Source organism: Botryllus schlosseri, chromosome 12 (genome assembly GCF_051294905.1).
Source record: "Botryllus schlosseri isolate E-star chromosome 12, Bs_hap1, whole genome shotgun sequence".
NCBI lineage: Eukaryota > Metazoa > Chordata > Ascidiacea > Stolidobranchia > Styelidae > Botryllus > Botryllus schlosseri.
The window spans coordinates 11,649,616-11,669,077 of NC_137247.1; the positions used below are offsets into that span (position 1 = coordinate 11,649,616).

The 19,462-nt window shown below is 40.3% G+C and overlaps 2 protein-coding genes across 6 annotated transcripts in view; one reads left to right on the top strand and one right to left on the bottom strand.

Moving 5' to 3' along the window:
• The first annotated feature begins 571 nt into the window (after window positions 1-571).
• LOC145451912 (uncharacterized) lies at window positions 572-19,455 on the top strand. Its single transcript, XM_080330135.1, has 6 exons — window positions 572-1,011; window positions 6,369-6,482; window positions 6,544-6,668; window positions 11,818-11,979; window positions 13,724-13,891; window positions 19,224-19,455. Exons 1-6 carry the CDS (start codon window positions 944-946, stop codon window positions 19,241-19,243), a joined length of 657 nt encoding a protein of 218 aa, XP_080186261.1. The 5' UTR covers window positions 572-943; the 3' UTR covers window positions 19,244-19,455.
• LOC145451901 (baculoviral IAP repeat-containing protein 7-like) overlaps window positions 10,589-19,462 on the bottom strand; it is a 32,918-nt gene continuing 24,044 nt past the window's right edge. For all 5 annotated transcript variants that reach the window (XR_013919122.1, XR_013919121.1, XR_013919120.1 and 2 more), the window contains one exon: window positions 10,589-11,431. Coding sequence is in view for 1 of the 5 variants with exons in the window: in XM_080330124.1 (XP_080186250.1) it covers window positions 11,424-11,431 (8 nt within the window). In the remaining 4 variants the exon portion in view is untranslated. The remainder of the gene's footprint in view (window positions 11,432-19,462) is intronic.

A 19,462-nucleotide genomic window follows, 5' to 3' on the forward strand; every position in this document is an offset into this window, starting at 1 on the left:
CGCAAATATGATGACCATTTTAGCTTTTAATTTGTTTTTTTAAGCAATATGAGGCCATGATTAGGATTGGACGGAATGGACGACCAACTTTCGAGGTTTGGGGTTCAACGAAACCACCCAAAGACATTTAGAGGTCCGCGCTGGATAATAGGTGAAGAAACACGGGCTATATTATCGCGAATTCTGCTTACAAGCTATTGTAATTGGTTGGAATGGGCAGGCGAGATTCACGGTCAGATGATTGGGCGTCAGTGAAGCTGTATGACAGTGCTGGTTTCAGTTCCAGTCGCAGAATTTCCTAGTTGTAACGCAGTAGTGTTCTTCGGGCATCTCAAAACTGGAAAGGAATTACTCAATTAGAACCCGAGGCATGAAAATTGCTCAAATTTGTGCGAAGAAGCAGATGCAATTTCACTTGGTAAAGTGACGAATTATTCCGTAAAATTAGTATTCAAAGTTCCTGCGACCAGTGATCACCTCGATCTGCTGGAGGGTCGTTGCAAATTGTGACCATCGGAAGACTAATTTACCACTATGTAACGTAGAAATGCGGAAGGACAATACGCCTGGCAGACAGATTCGATCAGGCCGCAGCAGCCGTTAAAACACTCCAAAGTCACGTTTCGACACATTCCTATCTTTCATTGTATCGCAGTCTTGTGGTGTATTAAAATGATGAAATTTGTAGCAATATATTGAATTGAATCTCTAGAATCGCGGCGAGAAAAAGGTACCGACACACGGGCCAGAATATTCTTCACGCTTATTTACGGCCAGAATCTCGTTCGAGAGTGAGGACTTGTACTGAATTGCGTCGTCAAGAAGTCCGTTGATAATTGTCACGGAAAGCGTTCTCGCTGTGTATAAACCATCAGAGATTGCAACGAGCTAGGAGGCTTTAACTTGACTGGAGAGGTAACGATCATTTTCGATTGACACGGACATGAAACTCGGATTTCTGTTCCTGAATGTCTTCATATTCTGCAAAGTCGCAGGATTACGACATGACGGGTGAGCTGGATATTTGTACCCTAGCAGTTGTGTTGCATCTTGTATGATCGTACGCCTATTTACTCTGTGGGAGCGAAAAATATAATTATTAACTGACGCCACAAAGGTATTATGACGCGGCCAAAGAACCCATTTATAACCTCTGTTTGAGTTGGACACTTTTCAAATTTGTCACATTTGATAACCATCAGAAGATAGTTGCGACTAAGCTCTTGCTTACCTATATACAATATACACTGCCGTTATTTTCGCTACAAAATTGAGGAATCTTTAATATCGAACAGTTTTTAAAATGTGCAACTTACAATTGTACATGCTCGAGCCTGTTTAGGTAGTCTATAGACAGGTATGGATGTAAGCTCTTTCCATTAAAAGTTATATTATCATCGAGAATTATAGTTTCAATACCTTTTCCCCCGACGATTAGTGGTATCAGAGGTCACAGCATCCAAAACAGAGTAGTGCAAGCTACGCACGTTAATTAGTGGATATGACATTTCTGTGACAAAAGCAAGCACAGTACGGCAGACTTGGACAACTACAAAATTTTCAGCTTTTCCAAATTAGATTAGAATTAGAATCAGAGCTACACAGTTTTTTTCATTTAGATTAGAATTAGAGCTACACAGATTTTTCCAAATTAGATTAGAATTAGAATTAGAGCTACACAATGCGTTGCAAATTAGATTAGAATTAGAATTAGAATTAAAGCTACACAGCTTTTCCAAATTAGATTAGAATTAAAGCTATACAGTATTTTTTCAAATTAGATTAGAATTAGAATTAGAATCGCTGAATTCGCAAAAACTTGGAAATTGAATGAAATTCTGAATGAGAAATAAATACAGCAATACAGTGGCGGCTCGTGACAATATCGGGTGGTGGGGCAAGGGCTGCGAGCGACTTTTATCAACATGACGTTTTCCAACGTAAAAAAGTAACTTTATGATGGTCACATGAATTTCCCGACAACAGTGATTTTAACGTAGGTGCCGCGAGAGGTTTGCCGGTGAGCCGTGACTTGAAGTGTGGTAACAAATGTTTTATTCATTTATTTTTAATCAAAGGATTATTTTACAAAATGTACGTGAACTAAGAATCGTCCCTATGCCACGAATCAAGTATCAGGTCATCCTTAGTAGCATGCGTTTTGATTTCATGGTAGAGTTATAGATTACGCAAATCGATAGACCCTAAAATCCGACCGTCACCCCAAATTCGAAATCCGGATCCAGTCCGGCCAGGTAAAAAAACATTGAAATCCTGCTCCTGCTCCTGAACCGGACTGTGGCCATCTCTGGTTACGACCAGGTGATAATAGGCAACCAAAGCGGAGGCACCCGGCGTACGATTGGATCAATAGACTGGACAATGGACATTGTCCAGTCTATTGGACAACTTCTAGACCTCTCATTTTCGCTCTAAAGGCAACTGCGTAAACTACGTACGGAATAAAGATTCAATACGATTCATGTTCGCACTTGACTTGACCTGACTAATTCCAATGACTAGAACTCGAGAGATTGCGTAAGCCTAACTGGAAAGGTCAACGAGTTCGGACACATACGCAATTGTTATCTCATAGATTGGGCCTGTCATATTGAATCCAGAACATCAATTTGAATGGTCTTTGAAGAACTAAGGACAGCAGCCTCGGAACTTCGGTCTCGGAACAACGTAGGACATTTTGGCCTTGAAACTGGAGACTGTGACACAACACATACGGCTTACTGTCTATAAGTCTGCTGCGAAATCGCCGTTGGAAAATATATTAATATATAAATACATGAATAAAAGCCGTAACTTAGTATACTGTTACAAGAAATCATCGAGAAGTAGCACACGCAATCTCATAACCCATTCCGGTATGGTACACTGTCAAAATCAATGCAAACAGACGAACACCGAACTTTGAGTAATGAGTAAAATAGATCGAGGAATAGGCTGATCGAATGATCAGCTGTTAGCCGACATCGAAAATGAAATAGCTATCGCAATTGACAGGGGATTGTAAGCAAATGGTTTGAAGGCCACAATTTCACAGTGAAATGGACATTGGCGAACATAAAATTATGCGAATACTTGAATGCAAACCGATAATCTTGGTTAGCTGTTTCATGCGATCATCGAGATATACCATTGGAAATATCATCACCGATCTCGTTATGGAACGCAGACTATAGATTAGCACAGACCGACACCGGCTTTTGCGTGAGATCCGCAATGACGTAGGTAGGCTAAGTATCAGATCAGCGCGCATCTCTACCATACTCGACCTCGAAAACGAAATAGCTGCCTCAATCATTGAGTGTCAACTTTAAGACTTGGCACCGCGTACGATACTAAAATCAAGACATACCGTGTGAAAGCTCATGACAGATCTAGGTATGGAACATCGTTAAAATCAATAGAGACCAATAACGGCTTTTGCGTAAATTTGTTGGCGATAAATAAAGAGTCAGCTCTTACTCGACTTTGGAAACGAAATTACCACCCACATAGTTCAGTGACAAACTTAAAACTTGTTACATCGGTCGATACTAACACTTACCGTGCCAAATGTCATGACCGATCTCGGTATAGAACATCGTCAAAATCAATGGAGACCAATACCGGCTTTTGAGTAAAATCCGTTTGCTGTACTATGTACATGATAGATCAGCACACACTGAACTTCGGAAACGGAATTACTACCATTATCTTTAAGTAGCAAGCCTGAAACTTGGAGCAGTGTTAAATACTACCTTCACGACATATCATACCAAGTTTCAAGAATTATCATGGTGCGAAACACCGTCAAAATCGACCTATACCAGCAAAGGTCGACTCAACGCATATTACGGTAACCGAGTTCAGATATAGATACGATTGTTACATCACACCTTAGGGGCGAGTAGGCATAGTTGCCCCGGTTGCTTGGCCATTTTACGAATAGGAGAGAGTAAATCACCGTTTCTTTATTGTGCGCGGCTTTGAGAGAATAGATAGTGAAAGCTTGTTATGAGCGCTACCGGGGCAAGCCCCGGCTAGGCATTCACAAAGCGAAAACACAGAAGAGAATTCGATTTTCGCAGAGACTTCGCTATGTATGGGCGTTTGCAAGCGAAAGCACAAGAACGCGGGTTTCGCTGTGATCTCGGTATATATTGATTGCTGTGCGTCTATAAATGGTTAAATTGTTATTGAACAGAATTTTAGGTGGGGCAATGCCCCAGTTGCCCTATAGGACGAGCCGCCACTGCAGCAATAATAAAGTTCAGTTTATATCAAATCACCGTGCATTCCTATAAGCATGTGTACACCAAGCGTGGCTCATCTTGTACTATACCATATGGGTCACCAACAAGAGAGCCATATGTGGTCGGTGATCTGATTTGTGGTTTTGGAAGAACGCGAAGTAAAGAGTTTTGAAATGCTGAAATTGATTTCAGTTTCAAAATATTGTAGTTGTTTCAAAATTTGCTATTCGTCTGTGCCCAACAACACTATTCCTCACCAACTGAAACGGCTTCGGCGATGGCAGCAGCATTCCATCGATGGGGAGTCAGCTGATATGAGCATAGTGCCTTGACGTGCAATGGCCCAGGCACTGCCAAGACCGAGACGTCTCGAAGATGGCCTAGGCCCTAGGGCGTTCCCACATGATCAATCTTTAGGATGAAATATTCTTTCAGCTAGTAACATGTCTGGCTAGTCCCAATATCGATTCATTAGTCGTTGAAAAACGTGATCAGACATCGTGCGCCGCTCATAGTTCAAAATAAAATGAAGTTTATGATCATAATATTTCTTGTTGTATTCGTACTTCTATATTAAAAGTAGGCCTACTTCTTTTGTGATAACCATGTCCACCGCCTATGCAAGTGTTGTAGGCTACTGACGTAAAGTTTTAAAAACGTGATCGCAACTATAATGTTGTTCGCAGACTACAAGCTACTATCTACTATCGTCACACCTACTATGACTGTACGGACGGTGTAAGTAATGCGATGGCGGCTTGGCACTAGATTTCCCTGCGCGGGAGGGATATTCTTGCTGCAAAATGCCGCAGACAAAGAGGCATTTTCAGGAAAACAATAAATTAGGTTAGAACTAAAATTAGAGCACAAAAACATTTAAAAAATTAGATCAGAATTAGAATTAGACCGCAGGGACATTTCATAAATTAGATTAGAATTAAAATTAGAGTATAGAAACATTTCACAAATTAAATTAGAATTAGATTACTGGTATTTCGCTCTAATTTAGTGAAATTAAACCCCTAGAATTATTTAGTTGTCCAAGTCTGCAGTAATACGGTCATAGAGTGCTGTTGAATTAGCTTGGTCAAAACATATCAAATTATATTTATGTGACATTTTGTTCTTGCGGTCGCATCAACTCCATCATCAGTACTCATATGACGCAATAATAAGTGATAATCGAATACTCCACTTGAATACTCGATCCGGAATAATCATACTCCGGTGCTCTATTTTGTCCAGTCATAGACAACATTCTGGAATTTACTGAGAAAATTTGATGTAATATTATTGAATTAAGTTCGCTGATGGTCAACGGAACGACTCTAGGACTTCACGAGTATATACGCACTATGGAATAAATCATAGCGGGTGCCCGGGATAATAGGCAATACAGGATGTTTATTTAACATGTGATATGTGGCTATTGTTCAATTTCGTCCCAAGAAAAGATCACTACAAACTCTCACCAACACATAAAATCTGTTTTTACAAATACGGCGAGTTCCCCGTACGAATTCAGATGTTTTGACGTTGTCACTATCGCATCGCAAGGTCAAGTGATCATAGGATGGATATGTATACGTTACTATTGTACCTACCGTCAAAAAATAAAATCAATTTCAACATCGATGGCCTTATGGTTACGGTATATACACCTATATGAATTCAGCGCACTTTTTCAATAGTACCGCGAGATAAGATGTTTGATTGAAATCGTTACAATTTGGTAAATAGAATGAAAAACTATTAACATTTATTCATCTTTGGGACGGTCGATATGTCATCCATGATATGTATATGATAACTTTTATTTCCCCAGTTACTATACAATCGGCGTGGGACGACCAAGTCGAGAAATTCTGATCCGCAGGGTTAAAGGTTACTCTGGTTGTCTAGTCCTGTCCTACGGCTCTGTCTGAAGCCTATAGTAAAATTTTTCAAAAAAATGCATGAATAATTTAATTGTTACTATGACTCTTACAACTTTCTCCTAATATATTTCATCTTGCTAAAGACACATTATAATCTGCAATCGTATTGGAGAGTGTTGCTCACCTTGAAATCGTATAATAACTTGTGTTCCGACTATCGCGATGATTTTTTGGGTTTCAGGACCAATGTTTGCTCGCGAATGGAGGAACGCGAACAGAAATACACGGAACAAGTCACACGGAAAGTGCCGGTTACGAAGAAGATTAAATGTTGGGACATCGATCAGAATTTCAAGTACATATGCGTAGGCCTTCGAATCCGTGCTCTGGGAAGATGCAGACAATGTTTTTATCAGATGCGACAAGGTGTATTACGAGGACCGTCAATTCGAAGAGGAAAAAACCCGAATTATAGAAGTACCGGTGTACTTTTGTTGCCCCGGTTATCATTTACTTGGAGAAAAGTGTGTACGACGATCAGGTATCAACTGAGCTAGGCTATCCCATATCGCAGGGGCCGGCAACCTTTCGTATGCAGCGTGTCAAAATATCAAAAAATTATAAAATATTACCAACCTGCGTGCCAACCGTTTTAATTTTGTCATATTTAGCGCTTCAATCAGGGAATTACACCAACCCCCTATCTGAAGCTGGTAACGGGATCGGTTGCGTCAGTGATTCTTACAGTATACTGGTCGCGAAGGGTAAAAATTTTGGTCGCTACCGCACCAGACCTACCGCCTAATGTACGTAATATGTGCATCATTTACATTTACTCGCGTAAGGATCGATCTTCTGTGGTTGCCTTGATAGTTTCCAAGTCTACTGTAGCCTATTCGGTACCATAGCCAATGAGTGACAGGTCCATCAAAGATGCTATGATGAGGTGGCATGAAGATAAAAAAATTTCCGAACCCCGTATTATGCAAGTCGGTTTGATGTCACAATTAAGTTGGTACTATAAGATTTGTCCACAAAGCTCCAAAGATCGGGGTGTAGCGGTAAAGGTTTTCGTTGCTCCTGATTTATTAGAATCGCTTTCACGATTCGGACGAAACTAAAACAATATATCCTTTCGTGAGATGAACACAATTCCAAATTCGCTTTTCGACATGGAACTCATTATTTTCCTCTGTGGGTCTCATTTGACACGTGTGTGGCTCATGCTGCGGACGCTGGACTATTCGCGCCGGTCATTTCGGCACCTGGACATTGGACATATCAATGTCGAACGTTTTTGACAACATGCGGCGGTTATTATATTTCAATGTTTTATCGCCGCCAATCATTTTTTCAACGCACGCTGTCGCATGTTGCCCGAAACGTGTGTCTCTTAGCGTGAAAATGCCAAGCGCCAAAATGCTGGTTCAGCTGCTCAGTCCCACAGGCTGCACAGTGCACACTCCTAAAGCATCCAAACCGTTTCATACGATATTAGGTTGCCGTATATGTATATTTGTGGGTTTCCCAAAATCAAGAAACTATAGGTGATGGTAGATCGCGCGGAGCGCTGAAAAAATGTTCAAGATAATTCAAATCTGCACCAAAAGATTATGTTGTATGTCGATTTATCAGAATTTTTGCTTTTTCCATTTTGAAAACTTTTGTGACATGTTTTGCAACAAACATCGTTATAATATTTCGTGTTCGTCAAACTATTGGGCGTGCAACGAAAAATCATCTCAAGAGGCACGCGTGCCGGGGGTTGCCGACCCCTGCGATATGGTATTTAAGAGTAAAGAAGACGATGGCTGCCATACCTTTTGCGTATCTCGACATATCTCTGTTGGTTGAATCGGGATATCATTAGACGGTGTGTTGGACTATAGAGACTGTATACCTACAGCAGTGGTTCTCAATCGGGGGTCCGCGAAGCATTTTCAGGGGTCCGCGAACCTGTAAATTTGCAAAATGACTGATAATCATACTATAACTTTTTCATATTAGGAAAATCCCGGACTTTCGCTTCTAAACAGATAATGCTTCAGTAAGCACATCAACAAAATGTCCGTATGAGAGTAAATATCTTAGGCTACTGTACAAATTGCCAATAGCCTACTGATACAAAAAACATATTGCTGTTTAAAGATGTTTTGTTGAGGTTTGTTGAAAACAGATTTCTCCTATTCTGTCGCAAAAAAGGGATTAAAACCTCACCATCTCAGAATCCATTTTCTCATGTGATATACATAACCACTATATCTTGAAGATGAGCTGCTATATAGAAATTACTATAGTTTGGACGTGATAACTTCATTGAAAAATCTGTTTCTCAATTTTAGTACCAGATATGTGGCAATAATATGCCATATATGCGATCGTGCTCAAAGCTGTCGTCGGAAGAGTTGGGCGCCGCCGCATACCCTCGTGGAAATGGATTTTCGGCACTCGCTCATATCAAATCGAAGGCGTAAATTTTCAAGACACGACCACATATTTCAAGAAATTAGAAATTCAGCTGCAAAAGTCCCTTCGATATAATAAGTCTACCCAGTTTCTACATAGTAAAATATTATTCCAGAACGGTCATTTTGTTGCTGTTTATCACTAGCCTTGAGTTGATATTTGTGCAAAACAGATGACGGTTGAACGATGATTGAGCTAGACCAGTGGTTCTCAACCTTTTTGACTTCGCGGCACCCTTTGAAAATGAGAAATAGTTCGCGGCACACTAGCACAGTGGTTCTCAACATATTTTAGCTTACGGCACCTGAGAACTATACCAGCATACTTAGCAGCGCCCACAGTCGTATAGTCGGGGTCTCTGACGAAGTACTTATACCTTTTCGAATCACTCAAGTAGGATTTACTCATCTTCAAAGAAAAAATTACGGCATCTTTCTGATCTGCGGACATGTCACAAATACGTCTACGATTGGTATCATTTGACACGGGAATCATTTTCAATTTCCGCAGCTTTGGTCCCGAAGATTACTTATTTTACAATTCTATTGCAAGCCAAAGAATAACTTTCCGTATGAGGATATGGATTGTTAGCGATTACCTCTGCGCTCACATAACTAGCCTGTTGCGATCTCGTTGAAACTTTGGTCTGGCATATACCACATTTCACATGATTTGTTTGACAATAAACTCTGCCCACTACCGCAATGTCAATGTAATTAACCATCGCATCGAAGAGGCCAAGCACGATCGCCACAAACGAATCGGATGCTTAGAGGCGAAAACAAGGATGCCAAACGCATTTCCAAGCAGATCGCATAAGCAGTGACGATAGCAATACACCAATAGTTCTACTGACAGGGGCAGCCACCTGCAGTTCAATTATAGTTCCAAAAACCCGGGATAATAACCGCAGCGGCGGGAAATTTGTTAACTGATGTAATTAGATCAAATTTACTTCTGAATTCTGAATTTCTTCGCCGGTAACATAACGTTGGACTCCGAGCCTACATTTTAACAATAGTGCCGACACGCTGCCAAACAATCGCAATGTGGATGTCTATTGTTTGTAATTCAAATTTGTAAACGTGAACATCACTTCCAAAGGAATTCATTTCTCCGTGGAGATTAGGAAGACGATAAGTATTCGAAAACTGCATTGTCATACAGGCGCCGCCATGTCTGCTCTTCTCTGCGTTCAATCTACGCAATGTGCAAAACTTAATGCAACCTTCATGGCAGGCTATGTATGTCGGGTAAAGCGAATTCGAGGGGGTAAAGATTGCAGGCATGACAGCAATTTCGATTTGTCAAATGTACAAACTTCGCATCGAGCCCGATTTTGATTATTGATCGTTTGCTATACATTAGAATTATTTAACTCATAATTTCTAAAATTTTGAAGAAATCTCTCGCGGTACACTTTCGAAACGTAAATGGCACACTAGTGTGCCGCGGCACACCGGTTGAGAACCACTGAGCTAGACTGTGAACTAGACTTCAGGGGGTCCGCGAGGTCCGTCACGGTCCAAAAGGGGCTCGCGAAGACAACAAGGTTGATAACCACTGACCTACAGTGTCTAGTCTACATACACTGCAACTACAGTCTCTACAGTTGAACGATTCAGTTCGTTTTCAACGCGACATGCGGTTTCATAGCATTTCTATACCATTTCTGCGCGAGTTATAGCCTCATCGGTACCATTTCTAAGTGAGCTTGAGCTGTACCATTTCTCGGCGACTGTGGACTCCGTGAAATTTCTAGGCAAGGTATATAGCCTTTATGATTTCTGGGCGAGCTATGACCTCTCTGCGCGATTTTGTAGGCTATAGCTGTGACCTCTGGTGAGATTTCTTGATGAGTTCATCATTGGCTTATGAGCTGTGGCTTCTCCGGGTTGAGCTGTTTTTTTCAGTGCTGAGCAGTGAGCAATCGATCTCACCTCTGCGGGCTAACTCTGCCCGGAAACTGCCTCGCGATCTGAATTAAACACTTGCTTGTCGCGGCGGAATCAGGTTATTATAGCAAATATTTTCCCCTTTACACGATTTCTCAGAAAAGTAGCGGCATTATTCATAACTGCATTGGTTATGTACCAGAGATGAGCATGGATTATGATTATGATTTGGAAAAACAGGATTCGTGAAATTTTGGCGGATTAGGATTTGAGATTACTTTTTTAATGGACTAGGATTAGGACAGGATTGACCGATTTTCGGGGAGATTGATGTCCTGTGGCGAATGGCTGGCGACCAAGTTTTTTGTCCTATCAAAGTTACTTCATGCACTTAGGCACTCATTTCGCGTTTCATTTCTTACATAATTATGGACAGGAGCTGTAGGCTTTATAAGTGGAATTCTAATTTTGAATCGGATTAGGATTGTAATATACAACATTTCTGGATTAGGATTTGAAGCTTCGGATTTGGATTGGATTAGGACGTAGAAATTTCAAATCCGCTCATCTCTGTTATGTACCCAATGGGACATCATCGTGGTGTCCCACTGGAAACTACAATTGTGGGATACGAAACGAAGCACCGGTTATGATATTTGCCATAAATTTTCATGAATTCGATTCTTTAAAGTTTACACGATACGGACAGGAAGATAATCATGATTTCGGGAATCCAATTTCACTTGGATTTGAGATGAAATATCTCCGGTTCGCTATGAAGCTTTCTAATAGACGCAGTTCATAGGCCATTGGGAATTTATATATTCGTTCTTCGTCCAATGATTAGATCTTCGTATCTGCTGTGACTTGTCTTCAGTGCTTTGTAGGTATTTTCGCCTGGTTTAGCTCGACAACTTGAATATGACATCTTTCAGTTATATATCTGAAAAATATTGTGCGACATCACTTGAGTGATGATAATAATATTACACCATCGAATGTAAACCTGGTTCAATTTGGGAGTTATCTTAGATACAGCATGTTAATATCCAGATTAGGATTTTGAATCTATAGAGACGGAGACATAATCTGTATCCAATGTCACAAGACCGGATTAGATTAGGAGTAAAAAAGTGCGATAGGATATATGATACGATCAGATCATGTTGTGAACAGTGAACACATATGCGAAAGGATAGCCTCGCGAAATTTACATTTAAAAAATGATTACGCCCGGATGCTACATATTTTTTTGGCTGTGGTAATGAACTGACAATACTTCAGATTCGCAGGACTACCGTATGAAATGCTCCATCGTATCATTCTCAGATATCGCAAATCACTGGACAGCATCTCTCGGCGGTTGCCAGTGTTATTTCGACCCGAACAAAGACTGCGCTTGCTGCGTAGATGGAGGATGTCAATGCGGCGAGAAATATCCGAACAAGTGCATTCAGTGCGGATACGGGCACATGTGCCTTCCCTTATACGGTATGAATGTTCTTGAGAAAAATTTGATAGACGGAGCCTGCCAGTTGCGCGGCATGTTGCTGATGTTTAATTTCATGGTGTTTGATATTTCATGATGTTATAATACCAACAACAACAAGCCTGCATAAATCTGTTCAATGGGTATCGTTCGTGTGGAACAAGCTGGAGCGCCGCGTTGTTGCCATCTGTGTGTCACACATGTTTGAGTTTATCTTGGGCAATATGCGGGATGGCAAATAAATGGGATTTACGAGCACGAATAACGACATATAAGAGTTGTAGATATACTATACATGGTTTTTGGACAAGGCGCTGTTGCCGAAGTTATTGGGTTGGGGGTTTTCGAATGTGTTTCTATTACGATTCAAGAGCTTCTTGGAGGTACAGAACTTCAATCTACAATTGAATAGTATATTCATATTGAAATGAACCCGAATATTTTCGGCTGACACTCGTCAGGGGTAATCGTCAGCAACTAGTAGAGAAATGGAAAGAACATTGTATGGTCCGTGGACATATGAGCATGCGACATTACAGCATGCGAGACTTCGGCATGCGACAATTTGGCATGCGACACATGAGCATGTGGGTTAATTACGGGTTAGGGGTAGGTTAGGGTTGGATTTATGGTTGGGTTAGGGTTAGGCTTTAGGTTAGGTTAGGCTAGGTTAGGTTAGGTTAGGCTATGTTTCGGGTTAGGGTAAGTTTTTGGGTTATACAGTCACATGCTGAAGTGACGCATGCTGATGTGTTCCACGCTGAACTGTCGTTTTCCATTGTGTCGCATGCTCATATGTCGGGCAACCCATTGTATATCAACAATCGTATCACAAAATATGACGTCACCAGCATGAAATTTCGTGAATGATTTCATGCTGGTGACGTCATATTTTGTGATACGATTGTTGATATACAATGTTCTTTCCATTTCTCTACTAGTTGCTGACGATTACCCCTGACGAGTGTCAGCCGAAAATATTCGGGTTCATTTCAATATGAATAGACTATTCAATTATTACGATTCATTGAAAATTCTGGAACCGTCGTCATCGATTACAAATTACGATTAGCTCGTGTCCATTGTCCAGTTTTGTACGAAGCACAAAATTTTTGAGTTTTAGTTGTGGATGTTGGAAAGTCGGTAGTTGTAGTTGCACCGCGGCCTACGAATATCGTAGGCCCCGGTTGTACATTTAAAGAAATTTTAGCTGTAGGCGGGAGGCCTACACGTGTTGTCGTTTGGCGTGAATCGCGATACCGCTGTTCTGTTTTGTGATGTTCTTGTAGCCATTGCTATCTCAAAGTCGTCACTACTAATGCAGTGACGTAGCCAGGGATTGGGTTTTGGCAGTCGAACCCGGTTAAATAGCAGCGCATTTTGAAAATTCAGTAGCTTGTACATTGTACAATGTACGTAGGCCTACCGTACATGTACAAGTCTGTCCATGTCCGGGATGATGTCGTCAACTCGATAAAGTAGTGCAAGTGCGTAGAATCTACTTGAGCACCTGAAAGAGTAAAGCTGCTTCGATACTGATCCCCTCTGCCGCTGTGAGTTACCTCAACACTTGCAATGGGCAATAGGATTCGAGCATTGCGCCAATTAACAGCTCTCCTTAACCAACAGACTCATGCATCCAGCATTCCGAAATCACAATACGTAGGCTATGTAATACATTGTTACATGTGTGAGGACAGACTATTTATTATGCTACCGATATTGTCAACTGACCGTCTGATCTAGATCAACTAGCCCGCCGAGGAGTAGCCGCTTGGACTTTATCTGAAAGCGGCTGCGCTTGTGACGGATCGAGAAAGACTGGCCCCTGCCCGTGCTGTCAGCACGGCGGTTGTCAGTGCAAGGAAGGCAACACCAAAAGATGCAAGCAGTGTGGTTCGCTGCGTACTTGTGGTAAGTGTGGAGAATCCCCGATTTCGTATAGCTGTATCCCTCACGTCATTCAAACCTTCACCTGATTAATTTCGCAAAGAATCGCACAGGCCAGTTTATGGTACAGTTATAGTCACTACATTTTTATCTTGAAGCCATGGATTTCAAACTCAATTCGGGCCGCGGAACGGATTCAAACCTTTTGATCGCTTGCGGGCCGGACTAGTCAAAATGTTACATTCAAATCAATCAAATCCATACCAGAGTTGGATCAATTGTAATTTGTAATTGAGCTGAATGTAGTTAATTACATTTTTCAATGTAATTGTAATGTATTTGTAATTGAAGCATTTTTATTTTGTGTAATTGTAATTGTAAATAGACAAAAATTTTGCTCAATAACAATTTCAATTACATTAAATTGCTATTGAGACCTGACAAGCACAACATAAAATAATTGACTTATCTTAAAATGCATTCTCTTTAAATGTCGACAAGGAATTTGGTGGATCCATTCGCGGAAGCCCTTGACTGCGCCCTTGCGGGCGAAGTTTTTTTAAAATTTTTACCGCTATGCTGGCCTCGGCTGCCATTGTATACAATTTTTAGATTACTAACCAACGGATGGATTCGCAACACGTGACTCACGATTGAATACGCCGAGAAGCGAACTGCTGAGCCGGGTAAAAGCAGCAGAATTGATAGTCCCATAGCTGGCGATCCAAGCGTCGAAATTTGATATGTATGGTCCTAATCGAAAGCTAGTGTCGCACTGATTCCGCAATAAAAGTATATTTCCAGGCAATGGTACCATCCCAAAATAGTCGTGAAAGTCTGGGAATCGGCATTGTTCTGAACAATCGCTGGGCGTAATTGGTCATTGTTGTGGTCATGCTGCTGCGGCGCTCTCACTTTTCAGAACAGTCGGCCTTAAACGGCTATTTTGGAGCAGTTACATTGCCCTGACGAGATTTTAATTTGTATTTTCGGAATTAGTGCATCAATAGCTTACGATAAAGACCAGATGCATCAAATTTGGACGCTTGGATCGCCAGCTCTAGGACTACAACGTTTGCTGCTTTTAGCCGGCTCTGCAGTACGTTTGTCGGTGCATTCATCCGTGACTCACATCTTGCGCATCTATCCGTGGGTTGGCAATCTACAATACGATTTCCGATCACGATGCTGCATCGTTACTTCGTCTGGCTAACTAACCAGACCACTGGATATTATATATATAACGTCTTATCTGACAAAGCACGGTTTTGTTTTTACTCCTCATCCTAATTCCTACATCCGTCGATAAAAATAATATTATTTCTTTAATTATATACTATATACCAGAGTTGGATCAATTACACTATTTCAGTTCAATTACAATTACAATTACTTTCATGAATGTTTCAATTACATTACAATTACAATTACTCCATGCTAAAAATATCAAATTACAATTACTCCTTGCATGCTTCAATTACATTACAATTACAATTACAATTGCTGCTGTTGAACATGTAATTTAATAATCATAAATTCAACCGTGGTCCTTGACAACCGTAGCGTCGTATTTAACAACAATTCAAGTCTAGTTCAGATTGTGTAGTAATAAATGCGTTTATGTGCGTACATAGTATGCTATGTGAGATGTCATTGTGGCGTAATATAAGCATGTTTTGAATGCTCGGTAATTATGGCTCACGTAATTGGAAATATAAAATGTTATTTACCTAATTTCCTATGGGTTAGGATTAAGGATAGGGTGCAGTATGTCGTTGAAAAAGTATTATAATATATCCACCTGTTGGATTTGCGTCTATAGTATATAAATAAAGAAATAATATTATTTTTATCGAGGGACGTAGGAATTAGGATGAGGAGTGAAAACAAAACCGTGCTTTGTCAGATAAGACGTTATATAATACCCAGTGGTCTGGTTAGTTAGGCAGACGAAATAACGATGCAGCATCGTGATCTGAAATCGTATTGTAGATTGCCAACCCACTGATAGATGCGCAAAATGTGAGTCACGGATGAATGCACCGACAAACATACTGCAGAGCCGGCTAAAAGCAGCAAACTTTGTAGTCCTAGAGCTGGCGATCCATGCGTCCAAATTTGATGCATCTGGTCTTTATCGTAAGCTATTGATGTACTAATTCCGAAAATACAAAATAAAATCTCGCCAGGGCAATGTAACTGCTCCAAAATAGCCGTTTAAGGCCGACTGTTCTGAAAAGTGAGAGCGCTGCAGCAGCATGACCACAACAATTACCAATTACGCCCAGCGATTGTTCAGAACAATGCCGATTCCCAGACTTTCACGAATATTTTGGGATGGTACCATTGCCTGGAAATATACTTTTATTGCGGAATCAGTGCGACACCAGCTTTCGATTAGGACCATACATATCAAATTTCGACGCCTGGATCGCCAGCTATGGGAATATCAATTCTGCTGCTTTTAGCCGGCTCAGCAGTTCGCTTCTCGGCGTATTCAATCGTGAGTCACGTGTTGCGAATCCATCCGTTGGTCAGTAATCTAAAAATTGTATACAATGGCAGCCGAGGCCAGCATAGCGGTAACAATTTAAAAAAACTTCGCCCGCAAGGGCGCAGTCAAGGGCTTCCGCGAATGGATCCACCAAATTCCTTGTCGGCATTTAAAGAGAATGCAATATAAGTCAATTGTTTTATGTTGTGCTTGTCAGGTCTCAATAGCATTTTAATGTAATTGAAATTGTAATTGAGCAAAATTTTTGTCAAATTACAATTACAATTACACAAAATAAAAATGCTTCAATTACAAATACATTACAATTACATTGAAAAATGTAATTAATTACATTCAATTACAATTACAAATTACAATTGATCCAACTCTGCTATATACGCAAATCCAACACGTGCATATATTATAATACTTTTTTCAACGACATACTGCACCCTATCCTTAATCCTAACCCATAGTAAATTAGGTAAATAACATTTTACATTTCCAATTACGTGAGCCATAATTACCGAGCATACAAAACACGCTTATATTACGTCACATGACATCTTACATAGCATACTATGTACGCACATAAACACATTTATTACTACACAATCTGAACTAGACTTGAATTGTTGTTAAATACGACGCTACGGTTGTCAAGGAGCACGGTTGAATTTATGATTATTCAATTACATGTTCAACAGCAGCAATTGTAATTGTAATGTAATTGAAGCATGCAAGGAGTAATTGTAATAGTAATTTGATATTTTTAGCATGGAGTAATTGTAATTGTAATGTAATTGAAACATGCATGAAAGTAATTGTAATTGTATTTGAACTGAAATAATGTAATTGATCCAACTCTGATCCATAACATACTTTATCACTGGAATGCACGCTTCATTATCAAGCCACATATTATATACGGTCGCTCCCAGCAATTCCTTTATTCGCAAACCATGGAATTGGGAAAATTCAATGATTGGCCGATTGAATACAGTCAGTCATACGCCGCTAACACAGTGACTCTGGCATGCCTTTTGTTTTGGTCCTAATGCGCCGTTGACCCTGTGTAATGTGTATGCGTTGGAATTTGGTTCATTTTATTGAAATCAGCATTCGTGGTTTCTACAGAGGGACCTTTTGATTCAAAAGTTACAGTAATACGACCACATATATTTGCATTATATTATTTGTGTAATTATTATATTGTGCATGTAATTTCCATAAAACGGTTTTGCATTGGCGTTTTCGCCTGTGCGCACAGCTATCGTAGGTCCGTTTATCCAGAAAACTCTGAACTGAGTGTACACTTTTTGCCTTCTCAGAATTTGGTGGCGATGTCGCCGACTTTCTTACTAACGATGACTAGAGTTTAAAACGAACTATTATAATGCGGTATTTCAGCTTGTTTGACATTTGTTATCTTGCAGGTTTTATCGTAAAAACATTTTTATGAAACAATCTCAACTATTGATATAAATATGTTGATTAATACAAGTATTTATTATATTTACTCAGAATTCCTTCGTGGGCCGTATGTTTGACACCCCTGCTTTAAGCGAACCGCTTCTTCGCTGCTTGCAATAGACTTTATTATACTGCCAGAGGTCGGGATCTCCAAAAGTTTGTTTAAATGTCTCCTTAACGTTAACATATAAACTGTCCGAAGCGAATTGTAGGCGACTTTTAAAGTTTCCTACAACACTTGCGTCACATTGACGTAGCCTACGCCAAAAGTAGACCATGAACTCTCCGTTACGGCATCATACAGAACAATAGGTTCAAAATTTCTGATTCAATGTTTCGTTTCTCTGCAATTAATGGACAAGCTTCCAGTTTCTTGCAATTTGGAATTTAAATGTAAAATTATAAAATATTTTGGCGGACCAGCGGTTGAGAATCACGGTCTAGAAAACCTCCAACACTTAGGTAGGAATTCTCGAGTCGACCGAGGTCGACTCAAACCCGCAACCCATTAGTGTTGCAGCGTTGGAACGCTATCTCGCCGTTTGTGTTGTTGATCATGAAGCTTGTTACCCCTAATATAACCAGGTTACTATTGACATGGATTCAGAATTTTGGGTGGTGAACCGATGTAGCCTAAGCACGAAATTTGGGTCGTCACTTTTCGAATCAGACCTAACTCCTATCAACGTGTGGTTATTATTAGCGTTCGTCCAGTCCACGCTAAACTGTTATTAGTGCGATTTGTTTACCTAAAAACAGAAGATTTTGACCTAAAAATCATACTGCATTATGGTTGTAGTACAACGAAAGATACTGTCCTACATTCTCGGGTAGAAAGTGTCTGTCCTTACTAAGTAGCTTGCCAAGAATGGAGAAAGAACGTTCAATAGGAGCAGTCGTACACTGCTGGTGACATACCGACACCGTGTCGCTTCATTCAGACAATGTTGTCTACACTACATCACAATTTTTCATGATGCGCTTTTTGACATATGAACAATGCCCAGTTGCCCACGCAGTCTTGCTTCAGTTAGGATATTGCGGCACGTTGAGCATAACACCATGTCAACCTATTTGTTTCATTTGACCGTTAATGATTCACAATGAGCAGACGATGATAGGCGTAAAGTAGGCTACAAGCTGTAGAATGACAAATGATAAGTTCGCCGACAGTGCAAACATCTACGATACAAACGAAATGCAGGCAGCAAAAATAATTTTGACTTTTTTGACATGTAAAATAAATCGCCATAGTTATGAGATATGATGAGAACTGGGGAAAAACTACAAATCTTATAATTAACGAAGGCACGGCAACCCTTAATATAACAGTGTCTTTGCTAATCCTACTATTTCGGTTATCTCTAAGATTAGCGCATTGTTTTTCAGATGACAGACCGAACACTTGATTCCACAAAGACAGAAATGAAGTTAGATTAGTGATGGCGTGATAGTATTTAGTTTTAGTGCAATAAATCGTGATTGTAAATGGGTATCAGAAGCCCGCATTGTTAGTTTGATTTGTGTCGTATAGCAGGGATACTTCGTTCAACTTTTCCACACCGATTGAGCAGTGGCCTATTTAGTTTTAATGCAATAGATCGTGCTGGTTAAACAGGCAGTATTCG